Here is a 21,121-nt window from a genome sequence, read left to right as displayed (position 1 = left end):
TTGCTGATGAAGCTTTTTTTCCTTATCTTATCTAAAATGTTTTTAGATAATGTATGTTGGACATTTGCCAGACATGACTATGATGTCATTTTCTATTTTTATTTGCAAATAACTTTATGTAAATAACTTCATTGGAAATTTGCCAATATAAAATGTTGCTGATGAAGTTTTTTTTATTGTTTTATACAATAAACAATGTATATTCACTTTTACTACCAACCAATCTTTACCATTCAGTGATAACAAGCACTTTATTTTACATTTTAATATTTTATGATGTATTTAAAAGAGTAGTTATTGTTGCAAACTCCATTAGAAATTTGAATTGATATCAGTTTTGGAAAAAGGGAAACGGGGATGTGAAAAAAAAGGGGGGGGGGTTAAATTTTATTCATTTCAGAATTCATAAATAAAAAGAAAATTTCTTCAAACATTTTTTTGAGAGGATTAATATTCAACAGCATAGTGAATTGCTCAAAGGCAAAAAAAAACTTTTAAGTTCATTAGACCACATTCGTTCTGTGTCAGAAACCTATGCTGTGTCATGATCAACTATTTAATTTTAGATTTAAAAAGTTTGAAGAAGAAATCTTTAATTGATTTGTAAAATCTTGACATTTGTTTTGTGTAAACAAAAACCATGTAATGTCAAAAATTTGATCACAATCCAAATTCAGAGCTGTATCACGCTTGAATGTTTTATCCATACTTGCCCCAACTGTTCAGGGTTCGACCTCTGCGGTCGTATAAAGCTGCGCCCTGTGGAGCACCTGGTTCAATTTAATGAAAAGCTGCTGTATAAATAGCATATACCGGTACTTTCCATTGAAGACTCATGCTTATAAGAATTACATTTCGATTCATTCACGATACATTCACGTTGTTCATACTAACTTATTCTTTATTTTGCAAGGTCCTCCAAAAGTGGAAGTTTTTCAGACATCTAGAAATGAAAAGAATGGGATTTCAAGTCAGATGAACAAGTAAGTTCCTGTCTTGTACATACAATGTATATTGGAAAAAGTTATTATATATAAATTATTTTGATTTTTCACTAGAATATATTAATTATATTTGGCAGTTATTTATAAATAATTACATTTATTTATTGCTCTATATTACAACAATTTACTTTTAAATGAGGTAGCAAGAAGCAGTTCTAACAAGACTATTCAAAAAGCAATTACTTTTAGACTTGTTACACAAGTTTATGATATCTTATATTAATAGAAATTTTATTCACAGAACTTTCATAATGTATGTAGTAATTTATAAATTGATGTCTGAATATTGTATATAAGTAATTTACAAATTGATGTATTTATATTGTATATAAGTAATTTACAAATTGATATCTTTGTAGGGTAATGGAGACTTTTGTATTTCATCAATGGCCTAAAAATAGTAACAGGATGATTGATGAATATCATAAGCGACATGAAATTGTCATTAACCAAGTAAGGTATGTATAAAAAGAATATGGAGGCAACATTTCCTTAAAACATTGATGAAAATAACTTATTCTAAAACTTCGATTCTAATATGACGTTCTATTTTTGCTTTGTAAACAACACCATGTTAAAATTTTTGATATATCTATATACTTAGGGCAGACCAAGGGTCCGGAAACGGTCATATATGCCAGTCTTGACCTAAACTGAAAGTAGTTTGTCCTAAATGAGTAATTGGGATTTAGGACAAATTTTATTTTTTTACAGAAATAATTTCGGTCATTCAATGTCATTTCGTTGAGATCGAGTTTCTAACATTGTCTAAATCGCCACTTTGAACTTATTTTTTGTTGCTATCCTTTTCCTGTAATAAAACTGCCACTCCAGTAAAGTGTTATAATCCTGAGGGCCCTCATAATAACTATAGTAATGCCTCGGGGAAATATTGGCTAATGATCGCTAATCTCTTTTCTTTACCTGTGTTTTTAATTAATTTTTGTATTAATCACGAGCTGAGAACTAATATCTAAAAGAAATTAAAAGTTCATAACAACTGTCTGCATTATTTAATTACTTTTCTCAGCTTAGACAATTGTCAATTCTGATTTAAAATTAAATTAAAATTAAATTAATTTACGTAGAACAAAATATTGTTTCACTACAAACACACGTGCTTTGTTTACTAATACGCATGCTTGAAATTCTCTTCCGCAAATTAGACACTAAATCGTAAATTAAAAATGATTTCATGCTAAATTAAACAAGTCCAACTATTATAATTAATATTCAAACACTATTAAAGGTAAAACAGTTAAAAAGCCGACGATTTCCTGTGAATTTGATAAACAAAACTAATCCCGGAAATGAGTCCGGAATTGGTCGTTTTACTATTGTCGTAAAATATCCGGTTATAATTTTGTCTTCAAAATCGAAAGAAACGTAAGAGAAGTTTGAGAAATTTATTGTTTTAAGTCATTAAAATCATTTCATTTTTAAACTGGTGCCTTCCTTTTATTACTCAAGATCGATTTTAAGGAACATGGTAGGGAAATTTCTGAAGTAAATGCGATGCAACAGTTAAACAAGTTCGTTGATGCTACGAATATGACTGTATGAGCATACACACAATCTTTGTTTAAAAAGGGCACCAACTTTTAAGTTATCCCAAAATGACCGAAATTAGGTGAAAAAATTTCCGGATCCTTGGGGCAGACTCTAAGATGTACATAATAATGGCTGTTAGAATATACCTCCAACGTAAGTCCACATGTATCATAACCTAAGTGCAAATGCTATGTCGATTTCGATGCTTAACAAAAATAATTAATGCATTAGAGATTGGATATATACATGTACAAAATCAAAATAAATAAAAATTCCGTGAAATTCCATTAATGTTTTTGGCGCATTAACCTCACTTCAAAACATAACGTCATACAAATGAAAACGACCAAGTAAAGGTTTTCCATTAGGTTTACCTTCTAAACTCGGATGATATTGCATTAAAATAAAAGTTTGAGTTAGATGTTACTTTTTTCTATTCTAATGCATTATTCACACATTTACTGATTTCAGCAAGTCAACATAGTTGCTTTTTCATTACAAAGTGTCAACAGTGAATTTGATGGTAGCTTACGAGAAAAAATGTAAATTAAAATGGCAAATGAATCAATCACATATTTTCTACAGGTTATTTAAGAAATGATTCATGCAAGCTACAGATCTATTAGATTTTTTGTACATTATCTAACAGTGGGTAAAATAGAACAGCTGCACACATGGCATACCCATCCTTGCTTCAGATTTTTAGTGACTTTATTTGTCCTATTAGAAGCAAAATAGTTAATGGAAGCCATAGATTTTTTGTAAATTTACACATGGTCTGGGTTGTGATATTTGTTAATTTTATCCCTCGTTAAAGCTCAAAATGGAACAAAATTTACTTGAGTTTATTTCACCTTGAATGAATTGTATATTTGTAACAGTGATGAAGAGGCAGCTTTAATGATTGAGGATAAAGATTTAGCCAGGATTATGGAGATTGGGTTTTCTGCTGAACAAGCTAGAGATGCCCTTATTCTTAGTCGAGGAGATTTTTTAGAGGCTATAAATAATTTATTTGCTAATAAAGATAGGTAAGTTTTGAGGTTTCATACACATCCGTTTGGTTTTTATGAGTTACAGAAATTAGCGGAGGGAAAAGGGGGGGGGGGGTATTTTATGCTCTGCCAATGATTGTTTGTCTAATACCATTCAAGTTAAAGTTTTGGGTTCTGGTTTTGGGTAGTTAGCTATGATTGATTAATTGTTTGTTCCTCAAGGTCCAGTTGTGAATATATCTCACATATTCCAGACAAAGTTAACTTTGAAATGGTGGTCAGTTCAACTTGAAACTTAGTACACCTGTGAAGTGACATTTTTAAAATATTGTGGATTCATTTTTTTTAAAAACTTTTTGAAGTATACGATTAAAAAATGTTAGAAAAATAAATTTGATAGAAAGGTGATGTGCAGTTCATGAGATTTATATATATTAACACAAATTTAGATTATATTTTGTTTATCTATAGTTTGCAGTCAGAGACATCATCAACAAAGAAAGAAGATAAGAAAGTGAAAGAATTAAGAACAACAGAAAGACAGAGTTCTGTGCCACATGAAAATAGAAAGAAGAAAAAGATATTTAGACAAATAAGTCATGGCAGTGCTGCTACTAGAAAATCACATGAACTTTCAGAAACAGCTGATTTATATTTAAAACCATCATCCACCTGGTTTGGTAAAAATTCTAAAAGAATTCCTGAACCTGAGTTTGGCTTTCTAGTCCAGGTATGATTTATTATAGATTATAGAATTCCTACCCTAATTAAATCTGTGCTCACTTAAAAGATGAGGTTGTAGGTACAAAATTTATAAAACAACTCTGTTTATAGAATAAAGAAGGATTATGGGGCATGAATAGTACATGCACAGCAAAAAACACAATATGCAAATCAGCAGTGTTTTCATTGCTGTTCGTCATCTTAAAGTCCCATTGAGGTCTTCTGTTAAACCAAAATTTCTTGTAAAAATCAAGTCCCATTCATTCTTTCAGAAAGAAATATATTTAAGATTATTATAAAACAAGGTGCAATATCTTCAGTAAAAATATCTGAAATTATTATGAATATATCAGATGTTCTCAAAAATTTCTTTTCTCAGATATCAGTATTTATTTTTTTGGAACTTTGTCTTACAATTTTGCTTCCTTCTTGAAACTTCTTGCATTAAATAAAAAACAGATGTCATGAAGGATATTTAAGTCTGACAAACTGAGGTTATGAACATGTTTAAAATATGTAGATAAAAAGATATGTTACTGAAATTGAATGAGTGTTATGATGTCTATTTTATAAGATATAGTATGCTTACATTAACTATCTCATATCTATTTATAGATATTTCAGTATTCTAGACAGAGACAACCAACTTTAAACGAGATCTCTATTGTCTATTTATAGATTTTTCAGTATTCCAGATAGAGGTTACCAACTTTAATGAGATCTTTATTGTCTATTTATATTTTTTTCAGTTTTCCAGACAGAGATTACCAACTTTAAATGAGATCTCTATTGTCTATTTATAGATATTTCAGTATTCCCGACAGAGATTACCAACTTTAAATAAATCTCTATTGTCTATTTATAGATTTTTCAGTATTCCAGACAGAGATTACCAACTTTAAATAAATCTCTATTGTCTATTTATAGATTTTTCAGTATTCCAGACAGAGATTTCCAACTTTAAATGAGATCTCTATTGTCTATTTATAGATTTTTCAGTATTCCAGACAGAGATTTCCAACTTTAAATGAGATCTCTATTGTCTATTTATAGATTTTTCAGTATTCCAGACAGAGATTTCCAACTTTAAATGAGATCTCTATTGTCTATTTATAGATTTTTCAGTATTCCAGACAGAGATTACCAACTTTGAATGAGTATTGTGTTGTTTGTGATGAACCACATGTCTTTCAAAATGGAGCTATGCTTAAGGTAAGAAATATAACATTTATTAAATATTATTGATGCTTTATAATTATGTATTTTTACTTTATCATAAACAAATTCAACATTGAATGCTCTTAATATTTAGAGGGGTTCTATTGAAATATACAAGGTACTTTGGGTTAAAGTGTTTTCCCTGATCCTGTCATGTGTGTTTTTTTATACCCATTTTGGTTTATTTTGTTTTTATTTATTTTTATTACCTTTTCTGAATGTTTGGAACTCTTTTATTCTTTGAATAAGATTAATTTTCATCGGTATACAGCTATTGTTAGATTGATTTCATTCTAGGATAGCACATGTGTGCCCTGTATCAAAAGTGGGACAAGGTCTATATTTAGACTATATCATTCTAGTTATCTTATTTGCTTGGAGTTTTTTTATAAGAGATAACTGACTTTTGTGATTTCATATTTTAATCATTAGGAAAAAAGGAAGAGATAGACCAGATTTAATTTTTAAAAAGTCATTATTTTAATAAGCAAGGGCAAAGTATAAATCAATTTTTTCAAAACAGTTTACATTTTTTGAAAAATGTAAAGTTCCCTTTTAAAGTTTAATACTTCAAGCTTTTGATTTGAAGTTTCATTATATTTTCCAACTATTTATAAACATGCATACCTATACTGTGTTTAATTTTAGCCCGCAGTATGTTCCAGAGAGTTATGTATATTTGCCTTCCAAACATTAGGTGTCATGAGTGATGCTGCTGAAGATATTGCTACTGGTGCTGAGGTAAGTATTATTCTTTTTATGTAACCTGAAAATCATGCATGCAATTGGCTGTTTCAAAAACTTATGCATTCCGAGTAATATTTTCAAAAGCTTATACCGAAACATTATGATGGGTTTAAACGTTCTAAACAATACAAATTCAACCAATGATGTAATGTTATTTTCATTTTGGTGTACGAACAATGAGATTACCCATAGTCCTTTAGACACTGAGTTTCATTTTGGTGTACGAACAATGAGATTACCCATAGTCCTTTAGACACTGAGTTTCATTTTGGTGTACGAACAATGAGATTACTCATAGTCCTTTAGACACTGAGTTTCATTTTGGTGTACGAACAATGAGATTACCCATAGTCCTTTAGACATTGAATTCATTTTGGTGTACGAACTATGAGATTACCCATAGTCCTTTAGACACTGAGTTTCATTTTGGTGTACGAACAATGAGATTACCCATAGTCCTTTAGACATTGAGTTTCATTTTGGTGTACGAACTATGAGATTACCCATAGTCCTTTAGACACTGAGTTTCATTTTGGTGTACGAACAATGAGATTACCCATAGTCCTTTAGACACTGAGTTTCATTTTGGTGTACGAACAATGAGATTACCCATAGTCCTTTAGACATTGAGATTCATTTTGGTGTACGAACTATGAGATTACCCATAGTCCTTTAGACACTGAGTTTCATTTTGGTGTACGAACAATGAGATTACCCATAGTCCTTTAGACACTGAGTTTCATTTTGGTGTACGAACAATGAGATTACCCATAGTCCTTTAGACACTGAGTTTCATTTTGGTGTACGAACAATGAGATTACCCATAGTCCTTTAGACACTGAGATTCATTTTGGTGTACGAACTATGAGATTACCCATTGTCCTTTAGACACTGAGTTTCATTTTGGTGTACGAACAATGAGATTACCCATAGTCCTTTAGACACTGAGTTTCATTTTGGTGTACGAACAAGGAGATTACCCATAGTCCTTAAGACACTGAGTTTCATTTTGGTGTACGAACTATGAGATTACCCATTGTCCTTTAGACACTGAGTTTCATTTTGGTGTACGAACAATGAGATTACCCATAGTCCTTTAGACACTGAGTTTCATTTTGGTGTACGAACAAGGAGATTACCCATAGTCCTTAAGACACTGAGTTTCATTTTGGTGTACGAACAATGAGATTACCCATAGTCCTTTAGACACTGAGTTTCATTTTGGTGTACGAACTATGAGATTACCCATTGTCCTTTAGACACTGAGTTTCATTTTGGTGTACGAACAATGAGATTACCCATAGTCCTTTAGACACTGAGTTTCATTTTGGTGTACGAACAATGAGATTACCCATAGTCCTTTAGACACTGAGATTCATTTTGGTGTACGAACAATGAGATTACCCATAGTCCTTTAGACAATGAGATTCATTTTGGTGTACGAACTATGAGATTACCCATTGTCCTTTAGACACTGAGTTTCATTTTGGTGTACGAACAATGAGATTACCCATAGTCCTTTAGACACTGAGTTTCATTTTGGTGTACGAACAATGAGATTACCCATAGTCCTTAAGACACTGAGTTTCATTTTGGTGTACGAACAATGAGATTACCCATAGTCCTTTAGACACTGAGTTTCATTTTGGTGTACGAACAATGAGATTACCCATAGTCCTTAAGACACTGAGTTTCATTTTGGTGTATGAACAATGAGATTACCCATAGTCCTTTAGACACTGAGTTTCATTTGGGTGTACGAACAATGAGAGTACCCATAGTCCTTAAGACACTGAGTTTCCTTTTGGTGTACGAACAATGAGATTACCCATAGTCCTTTAGACACTTAGTTTCATTTTGGTGTATGAACAATGAGATTACCTATAGTCCTTTAGACACTGAGAGTGAGATTCATTTTGGTGTACGAACAATGAGATTACCCATAGTCCTTTAGACACTGAGATTCATTTTGGTGTACGAACAATGAGATTACCCATAGTCCTTTAGACACTGAAAAGGCAAATTGATTTAGAAAACATGTATACTGAAGCATAACTGATTATTTCCTTTCATTAAAGACAAAAAATTGTGATGAAAACTTTCCTTGTACAAAAAGTTTTGTAAAATATCAAACTATATATTATCAGCAAAACAGAAGAGGCTGTGTGGAAGATGTGAAAATTGCTCACTTGTTACAACTGAACATTTTCAAGCTGTAGACTAAAAATAGTTTTTTAACTAATACGAGCAAACAAGTTTAAAGAAAGTTTACCTTGTACAATTATTGCTGTAAACCTTTAAACTATATTTGTATCAGTAGTCCGAGATTACACTGATGTCCAACAGCTTTTTTGCCAGACAAGCTGCAGACCAAATATTAGATAATTCTCTTCAATGGGAGTTGAGAAAAGTTTGTTCATGGTTACAATGGGTGGTGTAAAGTTTCAAACTATTGTCAAATAAGAAGTGAATGCACACCTGATGTAAAGATTGATAACTTGCAACAATTAATATTATTATGCTGCAGATGAATACTAAACATTTCCCCTTAGAAGATCATAGAAGCCAGAAAAATGGTGACGAAAATTTTACTTAAATCATGAGTGATGTAAAGGAGTAGGTTCGATAATGCCCTAAAATGGCCCTCTTTTTTACCTTAAAATTCAAAGTAGGATTTATTGACTTATATCCAAATGATTCATGGCTAATTCATTGACGAGATAGGAAACAAGCGTTTTGTTGAAAATTTACGTTTCTTGTTCTACTGATGATGTCACAAACAGTACTCATTTTTATTTTCAAGAAAAATCAATGAAAATTGGTAAATTTTGCATTGATTATTGGACAGGAAACATAGAGTGCATATGTCGACAGAAAAGATCTTTGAACACAATGTTTGTAATGACATTTTACATTTTTTACTTGAATATTTAGCTTGTCGAAGCCTGCACTCTATGTTTCCTGGTCCTTAATTTGGTTGAAATCCGACAAATTTTTCCAAATTTCGTCAAAATCTCTTATTTTGACCTATTTTTGATGTAGAAATCAACGTTTTAGAATAAAACTTTGATACAAATAGTTCTATTTTACTTTCTCACGTGACTTTAAGACAACTTAAAACATATTTCATCTTATACCATTCAATTTTATAATTGGGGCCAAATATAGCCCTTACCAAACTGAGTCCTTCCAAACAATGAGTTATGATTATTTTTGTTTTTGTTTTTTCATTGCAGGTAGTAGATTTATTATTAACCATGACAAAAGCTGCAAGTAAACATAGTAGACGCAACATAATATTTGACCCATATCCAACAGTTGTAGATCCATGTGACCCTAATGAACTAGCTTTAAATCCTAAAGTAAGTTATAGCTGAATTAAAAATATTGAAATTATTCATATATTTTAGATCTATGATTGAATCAGAAATAATTTTATAAATTAAGCAAAAACACTTCTTTGTTTTAAAAAAGTTGGTTCTGGTAGAGTCTGAATTTTGTGATTTCTAGGTTCATACCTGTTCAGTAGGTATATTTTCCAGTTTGTTGTATCCCTGTTTGTGATCATTCTTTAACAGATGGAATTTAGGGGTGGGTATATATTTTTGCAATTTTATTGCTTAACTAAAAGTACTGATAAATAAATCGATATCTAACCTGTGGAGATCTGTAGAAAAAAAAAAAAAAAATTTACATTTATACCTGATAGTTCATCAAAGATACCAAGCTCATAACTATTTACTCCCGACCTTGTGGTCATAAAAGTTTCAAGCACGTTTATTATACTCAGATTCAGAAATCAACCAATCAAATTTTGAACTCTGAGTACTGAGTAAAGTTTTATGACTGAGAGCCAAGACATACATTTCTTCTACAAATAATACTCATCAGTAGCACTATATCAAAACAGTTAGAATTCTAAATTTAAAACAAGTTGTGTCGAGTACAGCTAAGACATATATGCCTGGGAGTAGACAAACTTAAGTGTTTCAAATATTTCAAACTAGTTTTTGTTTGTTTTATGGCTTTATCAGACTTATTGAGATTTTTTGTCTTTATTTTGCAGCATAAAGATTATGATGCTGTAGATAAAATATTGAAGCATGTTATGTCAATGGAACAAATGACAGCATTGTCTTCTGGTGATATCAAGAAAACATTAGATTCTAAAAATAAATTATGTTATCCTTTACTTCAATGGTGAGTATAGATCATGAAAATAAATTATGTCATCTTTTACCGCAGTGGAGAGTATATATTTAGAAAAAAATAAATAATGTTATTCCATATTAGTATTATTTTTAGTAGGTTTTTCTATATGAATTGGATTTTAAATTAAAAAAGCATATTCTCCTGCAGAAAAGTGTTATTCACTGCGCTAAACGTTACACACATTTACATGTAACGTTATGGTAAAATGATTGATGTACAATGATCTACAATTGGTTTGGATAAATATTTGTCATTAAATACAATATTTTCTCTTTAGATATGGAATAAAACAATTACTGTCTTTTGTTTCGGTAAATATGTGGTTTAATTGACTTTAAAAAAAATGATATTCACTTTGGCCATCGGTCTCAGTGAATATCAGTTTTTCAAAAGTCAATAAAATGGCATAGTTACCTCATCAAAAGACAGTAATTGTATATCATCCTTAATAGTTAACTTCCTTGTTTACTATTAGATTGAAATTAAATAACTCATATTGATATCAAGTGATATCCCATTCTCAGTTGTTATGAAACCTATGAATAAGTATGTTTTTGGAGTTAAGTATGACCCATTATGACTGAACTGGTACACATTTTTGTTGAGGGGCCAGCTGCACGGCTAAATGCATTGCTTTGTGTTTGTTATTATTGTAGTGTAGATAAGACTTTTAGTATATGTGTATTTATAACATGTCTAACATTAATGGGTTAAAAAAAAGCTACAAACTTTTTTTACAATGTTTTTGATGATCTGTTATAGAGTAAACCATAAGCAACAACCATACCCCAGTTTACATGAGGTAAATTCATCTTTCTATCACAATTTTATATGAGGGACTGGATGGGGTTACATTTTATGTCAAGCCTGCTACTTTTGTCGCAAAAGCGAGACATAGCGATCCTGCATCCTGTCGTTGGCGGCATCCACAATATTCACTCTGGTTAATATTATGTAACATTACATACAGTTTGCAGTTAAAGTTTTTAAAACATTTATAAGTTTCTTAAAATAGGCAAGACACTGGGTTCTATATTCTTCATTTCTGTTGTCCATTACTCTCTATTCTGTAAATTCTAAAACCAATGTTATGCTGTTAATTTGTTTGGCTAATTATTCTCTATTCTGTTAATCCCCTCCAAACCCTATTATATGACAAATCATGTCAAACAGATCTAATATATGTATTATTTTTTCAGGATAATTACCAGTAATAGGTCTCATATTGTAAAATTAACCCCAGAAAAGGTAAGATGTATAAATTATACTTGCATTTGAATTAAGCTTTAAGTCAAAAAAAAAGATCAATGTTTGTTGTGAAATGAGGCTTTACTTACAATGGCAGTACCAGCAATTTGTGCAAAGTTTTTTGAATATGTCCTTTCAGAATTATTAAAGACAGTTTATAAGTGTTTGATAAATGTAAAAAAAAGGTCCTGCTTCCTCGGTCTTAATTATCATGAATATTTTTGCAAGTAGTTTACACAATCCTGCAGGTGTAGTAATTTTTGCAAAAAAAAAACCAACAACGCTTATAAAATTTATTATATTACATTATAAAAGTAAAGGTCATCATAAGATAGCAAAAGGTTTTACTTTGTATTATTTTATTTGTAATTCAGATCCACTGTCATATTATAGAATTATATTATTTTCTTATTGTTAGAGAATACCATTTATGAAGACACCATTCCAGTATTTGTTACTCAGCAGTCCACCTGCAAAAGAGGCTGCATTTAGAGAAGCTAAAGACAAATATGGCAGTACTTTTGCTTTTCAGTATGTAGATTATTATTTGTAGTATACTGTCATGACTGTAGATTATTTTATTCGTGGGGTACCCATCTTCATGGATTTATGGGCATGGGTAATCCATCAGGGCTTCCAAAACGGTCATATATTCCGGTCATTTGTATAATGTCCGGTAAAAGTCCGGCTGGGCAAAGCATGAAACGGTCATATAATTTTTAGTTTTCAAGGCTTTTTCGGTCATTTTTACGTAATTCACGATTGAAAACGAAAGTAGTTTTTGACAATGTCAATTTGCACAAATAAAAAGTTTAAGGCAGATAGGAGCACGCTGATGTGCATACTTTGAATGATGCACTGCCAATTTAACAGTAACATCCGAATATCAAATTCATATCATATCAAAGTAAAGTTTAAAATCGTTTTTTTTTTTTAATGTAATGTCAATCATTGGAATGGCCGTCTGATTACCATAATTGCCTTTTGTGACTTAGTCTTAAGGGATTAAAAATCGGGATCAGATATAAAATGTCTGGCTGGCTCAAATATTTTTTGGAAGCCCTGTAATCCATATATTTTCTATATGCAGACTTTGGTGAAAGCACAAAAATGCATTGTTTTCTTAGATCAACAAAAATCAATACACACAAAATCAAATGAATGCAGTTATTTATAATTTGGTGAGATAAAGGTGTCAGCTAAGAGATATAAACAGGTGTCACCTCTGGTCTAAATTTATTTTAAACTATTCTAACTGCAAATTCACTTTTCTCATGGCAAATTTTCAAGTCAAAGTAATTCTCATTTGATGTTCTATAAAATTTATAATAATTTTACTTTCAAAGTTTGGGGTCTTTTAAAACCATACAATCGGTTTTATAATAGATTTTTAAAAAAAACTAACAGTTATGGAATGAAAAATTTGAAATTTAAGGGTTTATATGAATACCTTCTGACAAATGTTTTATGAGAAAATAATGGTTTTTTTTTTAATTTTATGAAGAATTTTACCAAAAAATCTTAGATCAGCTCAGAAATCTAAACACGTCTAATGTTTGAAAATTTTACTACAAGGGAGACAACTTTTGTTTGAATTGATGAAAGGATGGGAATTATGAAGAGTTATTTCCCATGCAATCAGTATTCAATTTGATTTCAGTGCAGTTTTGTAGAATTGAATGACCAAAACATTTATACATTGCAAGGATGTTGTGGAGGACATTATGATGTATTTTTTGTCATCTTTGTATTACTATTATAAAAGTTGATATACTTAAAATTCATGAAGTATAACAAATCTCAAATTTATTAGGTAAAATTCTAATCTCCTAACACTGTTTCTTTTCAGCATAACACATCCATAGGAAGGCATGCTAATATCATAATAATACATAGTTGTCTTTCAAGTTTGGCAAATTCTATTTGAAGGTTTGAAAACTTTTGCTGGTAATTCAACAGAAATTGTCTGCCTTTCTTGAATAGACGTTATGTTACTAAATAACCCAATGAAATTAAAAGATTTTTTTTATTGTGGGCATATTTGCTTTATAGATAAAAGTAAAAAAACAGTAAGAATATCTATTTTGTATAAATGATTCTTCTCACCAAAATTCAAAAAATCTTTAATGTTAAGTTATAAATATGAGTATTGGTAAAGATAACCAATGAAACTGTAACAGAAATTACTGACATCTGATTTTCTGTATACCAGTTACTATGGTTGCTCCTGGGTAATACTGAATGCAAAAATTGACATGATTTCCAATGATTAAAAGAAAACGTGATCACAATCTGTTTTATATTATTGTAGTGGTTCAGCTGTAGAAAACTGGCATTCTATAATTAGACAAGGTTTAATAGTAGCATCAGGAACCAATAAACAGGTTAGTATGACAATTATGTATAAAATTAGAACCTGAAATCATTGCTAATTGCAAGACAACCTGACATAGATAAAAAGAATGATTATGAATATAGTTCTATTAATGAGGCCTCTGTGACCAAGTTGTCTAACTAGTGGAGTGGAACTACTGTATCAGTAGCCTGTAAACACTGAGATTTTGAAGTCAATCTTAATTAACTACCGATTGACAGTTTTCCTACTGTGGGTCAGTGGTTACTACATGCACTCCGTCTTCATTATACCCCCGCTTTGAAAAAAGGGGGGTATACTGTTTTACCTGTGTCTGTCCTTCCGTCAGTCCGTCCGTCCCATGAATATTTTTCGTCACATTTTTCTCAGGAACTACACTACCAGGATTTCTGAAATTTGGTTTCAGGCTTGATATAAGTCAGCTATACTGTGTGATGCGTTTTCAGATTCATCACTCGACAACTTCCTGTTTACCGAACACTTGTATCATTTTTACACCTGATGGCCAAGTTGAAAATTTTTCGTCACATTTTTCTCAGGAACTGCACTACCAGGATTTCTGATATTTGGTTTCAGACTTGATATAAGTCAGCTATACCGTGTGATGCGTTTTCAGATTCATCACTCGACAACTTCCTGTTTACCGAACACATTTGGACGGGGGTATCATCAGTGAGCAGAAGCTCACAGTTTCACTTGTTCTCCATGATTTGTTATGGATGAGCGCATAATGTCATACACATACTTCCTGTTTACCATAATGCCAATATGTTTATTTTTGTTCTTAAAGGGAATATTTTAAGATTCCATGAGATGATATTTGTTTATGTATAAATTACTATTATAGGTAAATGGTGCAGCTTATGGTAAAGGAATCTACTTAAGTCCTAATGCAGGGACATCATTTGGTTATTCTAGAATGTATGCTAGTGGGGGAGGCAAAAAGAAAGAGGTAAGTTAGAAATACTAGTAATGGATGAAACAATACAATGTTTTTAAAAAAATTTGCGGTCATATATTGGTATGACGTTGGTGTCTTCGTCTTCGTCGTCCTTGTCGTCGTCCTTCGAAGACACATTGGTTTTCGCACTATAACTGGTTTATGTTATATCTTCAAAGACAGAAAAAATATTACAGTAATTCCTTAAAGGGTAAAGATAAGAAGAATTGGTTATCCGAAATTTTAATTTTATAACAAATTGTTCAATAATAAGTTTGACAAACTGTTATATTTTGTATTCATTATAGAGTATGTTTGAGGTCAATATATATGGATATATTGACCTGAAAGAAGTATATTGACTCAGTGCTCACTGAGGGGGAAGTTTAACATATGACTATTATATAAATTCTGAATGAATCAAATAAGTTAGAAATATATAAATTAATGATATTTTTAAGTATAGCATGTTTTTTTATTTCAGAACAGATCAGAAAGATTTTTAAGAGGGGATAATAACACATTGTTTTGTATAGCTTTATGTGAAGGTGAGTCTCTAGTATTTAATCATATATTTATACGAATAGATTTGTCAATAGAACTATGATAAACATCATTCAATGGCAACCACTAAATTACAGTCTTTTGACTTGGTGCAGGCACATACAGAATGTGCTGGGTTTAACATGATTGCAAGTACTCAACCCCTCTTATTTTCATTGGACAGTAGTGTAAGAGCACAATATAAGACAATTCTGTAAAAGTCAGTTTTAAATTGCTTAACTTATTAAATTTGCTTAAAACACAAAAATCAACGCAAGGACAAAAAAACACAACTTCTATATAAATGCAAAATAACTGACATTTACTAAGACCTAGTTAAAACCCAATTATAACTACAACAAATAATAATACAATCATGTTTCCAAAGCCAGAAATACAATTCATGCACATCCAACAGATTTAAATCAAAATAGAAAAAATGCCTAACCTTAAAAACATAACACAGTCATATCATTACATGTCCATTGTAACACTTTCACAAATTATCCAGTATGGTCCAGCAGATTTGTTTTTATATTGTATATGTATAACAATATCATTTACAATTTATGGTTTAAAAGCAGAAATGCACAGCAAAAAAAATTCACAAAACCTACATTATGGTTTTATTATTAATATCCTTGTGGTACCAGTTGTTTTGGATTTCATGGGGAAAGGTAAAGCGTGAATTTCATTGTTTAATGGAGCGAAATTTTTTACAGGCTTGATTTTATGGTTTTGGCACAAGTCTGCATTCAAGCCATTAAGGGATGACATCAAATAAGGGATGACATCAAAAGATCGATGTAGGATAAAAAACTTAAATCAAATAGTTTGGGGGTGGGGGGAGGGGGGTTAAAATTCTACAAGTTTTGTATATCTTAAATCGATTTTTACATATATCCCTATTGGTAAATCAATTTTTCCCAAATTAAGTTAAGAGGGGGGTGGGGGTGTCAGTGAAAAAACTATGTGAATTAAGTTTTTTATCCTACATTGAACTTTTGATGTCGTCCCTAAACAAATTGTGCTCCATTAAACATTGAAATTCACTCTTCAATCCAAGAGGGAAAAAAATGAATTCAAAGTATTTGAATGCATTGTATATCTAAAGAAAAATTGCATTTTATTTGCAGTGATTACATGGCCACAGTTGAAGAAATCAGGTCAGATTTGGGTTTGTCCAGAGAGTGATTATGTTTGTACAAGATTTTTCTTTGTGTAAGTATAGCAATCAAAAGACAGAAATAGAAATGAATTATTATAAATGAAGTTAACATCAGTATCAACCATTTGTTAAAGTTGATGACTAGGTCAGTTAAATGAAGATAACAGCAGTATCAACCATTTGTTAAAGTTTAATTTAAACATATTTAATTATAGTGGATTGGGAAACAAGTTTTGCAACTTATATTAATCCCTTTCCACTTTGCGGGTGCGAGTGCTGCCTTGTAGCAGCATTAGCCTACTCTTTTTCGAAATCTACAAGGGTGTCTTTTACGTGCAAGAGACATGGCTCTCTCTTAACATGGGTCAGCCATTTATTATCCCCTTCCGATGGACTATCATCGTTTCCTCAAGACCGTACTCGCATATGGTGTCAAGGGAACGCCATTTAAGTTTGTGACTAGGTCTGTAAAATTAAAACCACTCAGGTATTGTAGGTTACATTGTACTGATTTTTGGTATGGAGTTGGAATGTCATTGTAACTTCCCAATTACATGGAGATTATTTGACCATCCATTGCAGATACTGTCAATTGACTTGAAGTTTTGCTTAGTTTACAAATGTTAAAGTTTCTGATAAGGTCAATGATATTTGGCATGTAGTTTGATAAACATTAGCACATCTCATATCCATAGGGATTATTTAAACTTTCCCCTTCAGTTATGGACTACAGATTTGCAAATTTTTACATAATTTAATTAAAGTTTTTGATAAGGTCAGTTTGTGCCCAATCACTAATGATAAGTCAATACTTGTTAAAGTTTGACATTAGGTCAGTTTTAAGAGAATCATATAGGTCAATGATAATTGGTATACAGTTGTATTAGCAGTAGTATATCTTATTTTCTAGGACAAAATTTGGCCCTGAACCTTTATTCATGGTCTATTGACATGTATTTCGTGAAATCAGTAAAAAAGATCAACATGCAAGAAATTTTTGATTGTTCGTTCATATTATTTCGTGTTCTTCCGTGCAGATACTCCCCTTTGTGCCCCTCTTTTAATATCAACATTTGCATTTGACTATCAAAATAACACTTGTGAGACATATATTTCTCTGTGTCAAGTTAAGGAGTTATATTATTTTTCTTTATTTTTAGATACGAAGAAGCAACAGGACATGAAAATATAGACACACAACAGAAACAGTATAACGAGGCTATACTGAAGGCATTGAAATAAAACTTATTTATAGACATCTTGGAAAATACAGACAAGTAGGTTTTGTATACACAAGTACTGTAAATTCAGAAATTATTGCAATGATTTTATTGATGCCAAAAAATATGGCAGTATCAGGTCAGCAATAATAAAAACTTGCATTCATAATTTCAGAAGTGATCATTCTTAAAACTTTTGCATTCACATTTATTAAATTTGGATTTTTTTCCAGTGTTCAAGGATTCACAATAATTAATACAAACATTTTTAATTTCTAAATTCACAGTACTTCTATAATAGCTAACCTTGCCTATAGGGCCATGTTAACTTTTGTCATCAACTTGTGTCTGTTGCCCATATGTTTGTCCTTAGAAAATTCATCTTCTCCTCTTAAACCACTGGCCACAGGAGTATGACCATGAATGCCTAAATTTGACCTTAAAATCCAAATTTTTAAGATCATTTAGGAAATTCTATATTTACATATTTACAATCTTAGATATTCAAATTTATTTGAACTTCACCCGTTTTCTCTCTGCTGTTTGTTTTTACAACATTGACAGCTTCTTATATATTTGTATTTTCTATGGCTGTCCATGCTTGTGGCAAATGTTATTTAAGGCAAAAAAGTATTAAAATTAGGCTAAAAACTATTTGAAATTAGAAGTTGCTTTAAAAGACCCCTAAAATGTTGACATCTAGGTGTTTTTTGCACTTCAGTCATCAAATCTTAACAACAGAATCTTTAATGTTGTATTCTGGAAAAAATTAATGTTTGAAAAATATATGAACTATTTTCCTACTTTATGTTATTCCCAAGTAAGTTCACTGAATTCATGCTATTTTATTCCAAGAGAAGTCCTCATCACTGAATTCATGCTATGTTATTCCCTAAAGAAGTCCTAATAACTGAATTCATGCTATCAAAAGCCTTATATGGCTAGCATGATAGTTAATAATTTTCTCAACTTTATCACACCTACTAAGATTAACAAAACATAGTGCATTCAGCACAGCATTATTTGGGCATCTTATGTTTCAGGTAAGGGTGAAGGCTGGTACCAAACCTGCTGCGTTTGTTTGCACCTGTCCTAAGTCAGGAATCTGATGTTCAGTGGTTGTCGTTTGTTGTTGTGGTAAGAAGTGTTTCTGGATTTTGATATTGATAAGACCTTTGGTTTTCCTCTTTTTAGTCATTTTGGTGCCCTTAATATCTTACTGTTATGTGTGACTCTATGCTCTGTGTTGAAGACTATACTTTGACCTATAATGGTTCCCTTTTACAAATTGTGACTTGGATGGAGAGTTGTCTCATTGGCACTCTTACCACATCTTCTTATATCTAATCACTGATAAATTGAAGAAGAAACATCTGTTGGGCTACAAAATTTTAATCCTGGTATATATGAGGAGTTTAAATATACTCTTAATCATTAAAATTTCGAGAAATTTATCTATGAAATATATACACAGATATACAAGTTACTAAATGATGTGTACGAATATGTAAAACCATATTTACAATGTAAAACCATATTTGTTTAACAAAATTACCAAAAGTCTGCATTGTGCATCAACTAGTATCTGTTCTAAAAATATCATTGTTATTATTTAAATTATATTTGAAATTGGAGTTATCTTCCTTGGTCCATAATTGTTGTTGTTTTATTGCCTTTCAGTGTTTATACAATGTTATGTTTAATTCCCACTGCAAAATGAATACAAGCTTTACCCTTCAGTGCTCACAAGCTCTGTAACACAAGGCATAAAAATTTGTAGTACATGCAAATATAATAGGTAAACATGTTCTTTTCACTTGGATTGGATAATTTACATATTGTACACATATACCCGTCTCACAGGGGTCTCTCCTCATTTAACAGGAACTTACCCTTGTACATGAGAAGGAATATTTTTAACAATAACATGATAGTAAATAGGTGTTTTGAGTTTTGACGTTTTGGAGACTGTTATGCAATGAACTGTAAACAGTAAACCTTTGTATATTACCTGGATTGTGTCTTGGAGCTACCATTTAAAGTGATAGATTGTTTAAATCAATGTCATGAATTTTGGGAATTTAAAAAAAAAATTTGCATCAGAGTCAGTTTATAAGGCATCAATGATTGTTAAAGTTTGTGTTAAGGTTATGGAGGAGAGAAATATATCTATTTGTAACCTTTTATCCAGTTTATTTTCATTTTAAAACCAGAAGTCCTGCATTTCCTCAGTATTTCTTTCATCTGTTATTTTCCTTGTTCTGTTTTGATCATGTGATGTTTTTATATAATTATGATTATCATGCTCCAGCTACATTCACTAGTATTCTGAGATACATAGTCATACATACTGGAGCCAGGAGTGGAGCCAGGATTTGTTGGTAGAGAGCACTCCCTAGAAGTAGGAGTAAGAGTTTTTATAGAGGTGGGGTCTGATTCCACCACTGCAATAAATTGAACTAAAATATTAATTTTAAAATGCACAATTAGCACAACTAAAAAGGTGTTTAATTGATAAACAATTCAAACTAAACAACATACGGCCTAATCTATGTACAAAATATGAATGAAAAACAAATTTGTCATACAGCAACAAATGACAACCACTAAATTACAGGTTTCATGACAGGCACATATAGAATGGCGGGGTTAAAGTAGTTTGAAGCAATCAACCCTCCCCTAACCTGGGACAGTGGTGTAACAGTACAACATATAAAATGGCGGGGTTAAACTAGTTTGAAGCAGCCAACCCTCCCCTAACCCGGGTCAGTAGTGTAACAGTACAACATATAGAATGGCGGGGTTAAACTAGTTTGAAGCTACCAACCCTCCCCTAATCTGAGACAGTGGTGTAAGAGTACAACATATATAATGGCGGGTTTAAACTAGTTTGAAGCAACCAACCCTCCCCTAATCTGGGACAGTGGTGTAAAAGTACAACATATAGAATGGCGGAGTTAAACTAGTTTGAAGCTACCAACCCTCCCCTAACCCTGGACAGTTGTGTAACAGTACAACATATAGATTGGGGGGGGGTAAAACTAGTTTGAAGCAACCAACCCTCCCCTAACCCGGGACAGTTGTGTAAGAGTACAACAGATAAGAATGGTGGGGTTAAACTAGTTTGAAGCAACCAACCCTCCCCTAATCTGGGACAGTGGTGTAAAAGTACAACATA

General features: G+C 31.5%; 1 protein-coding gene across 2 annotated transcripts in view; it reads left to right on the top strand.

Moving 5' to 3' along the window:
- The window catches only part of LOC143072261 (protein mono-ADP-ribosyltransferase PARP6-like), a 46,887-nt gene that overhangs the window by 12,575 nt on the left and 13,191 nt on the right, over window positions 1-21,121 (top strand). Inside the window, exons 8-23 of one of the 2 annotated variants that reach the window (XM_076247120.1) lie at window positions 914-983; window positions 1,364-1,462; window positions 3,437-3,586; window positions 4,022-4,280; window positions 5,390-5,485; window positions 6,140-6,232; window positions 9,475-9,600; window positions 10,305-10,438; window positions 11,650-11,698; window positions 12,117-12,229; window positions 14,010-14,082; window positions 14,920-15,024; window positions 15,497-15,560; window positions 16,692-16,776; window positions 17,884-18,000; window positions 18,987-19,089. In XM_076247120.1, coding sequence (XP_076103235.1) covers window positions 914-983; window positions 1,364-1,462; window positions 3,437-3,586; window positions 4,022-4,280; window positions 5,390-5,485; window positions 6,140-6,232; window positions 9,475-9,600; window positions 10,305-10,438; window positions 11,650-11,698; window positions 12,117-12,229; window positions 14,010-14,082; window positions 14,920-15,024; window positions 15,497-15,560; window positions 16,692-16,776; window positions 17,884-17,965 — 1,598 coding nt within the window. In that variant the 3' untranslated portion in view covers window positions 17,966-18,000; window positions 18,987-19,089. Of the gene's footprint in view, window positions 1-913; window positions 984-1,363; window positions 1,463-3,436; window positions 3,587-4,021; window positions 4,281-5,389; window positions 5,486-6,139; window positions 6,233-9,474; window positions 9,601-10,304; window positions 10,439-11,649; window positions 11,699-12,116; window positions 12,230-14,009; window positions 14,083-14,919; window positions 15,025-15,496; window positions 15,561-16,691; window positions 16,777-17,883; window positions 18,001-18,986; window positions 19,090-21,121 lie in introns of those variants that run through there. The other variant, XM_076247119.1, reaches the window with a different exon arrangement.

The sequence above is a fragment of the Mytilus galloprovincialis genome, chromosome 4, assembly GCF_965363235.1.
Source record: "Mytilus galloprovincialis chromosome 4, xbMytGall1.hap1.1, whole genome shotgun sequence".
Classification (NCBI taxonomy): domain Eukaryota; kingdom Metazoa; phylum Mollusca; class Bivalvia; order Mytilida; family Mytilidae; genus Mytilus; species Mytilus galloprovincialis.
This window is presented reverse-complemented; position numbering and strand designations above follow the sequence as displayed.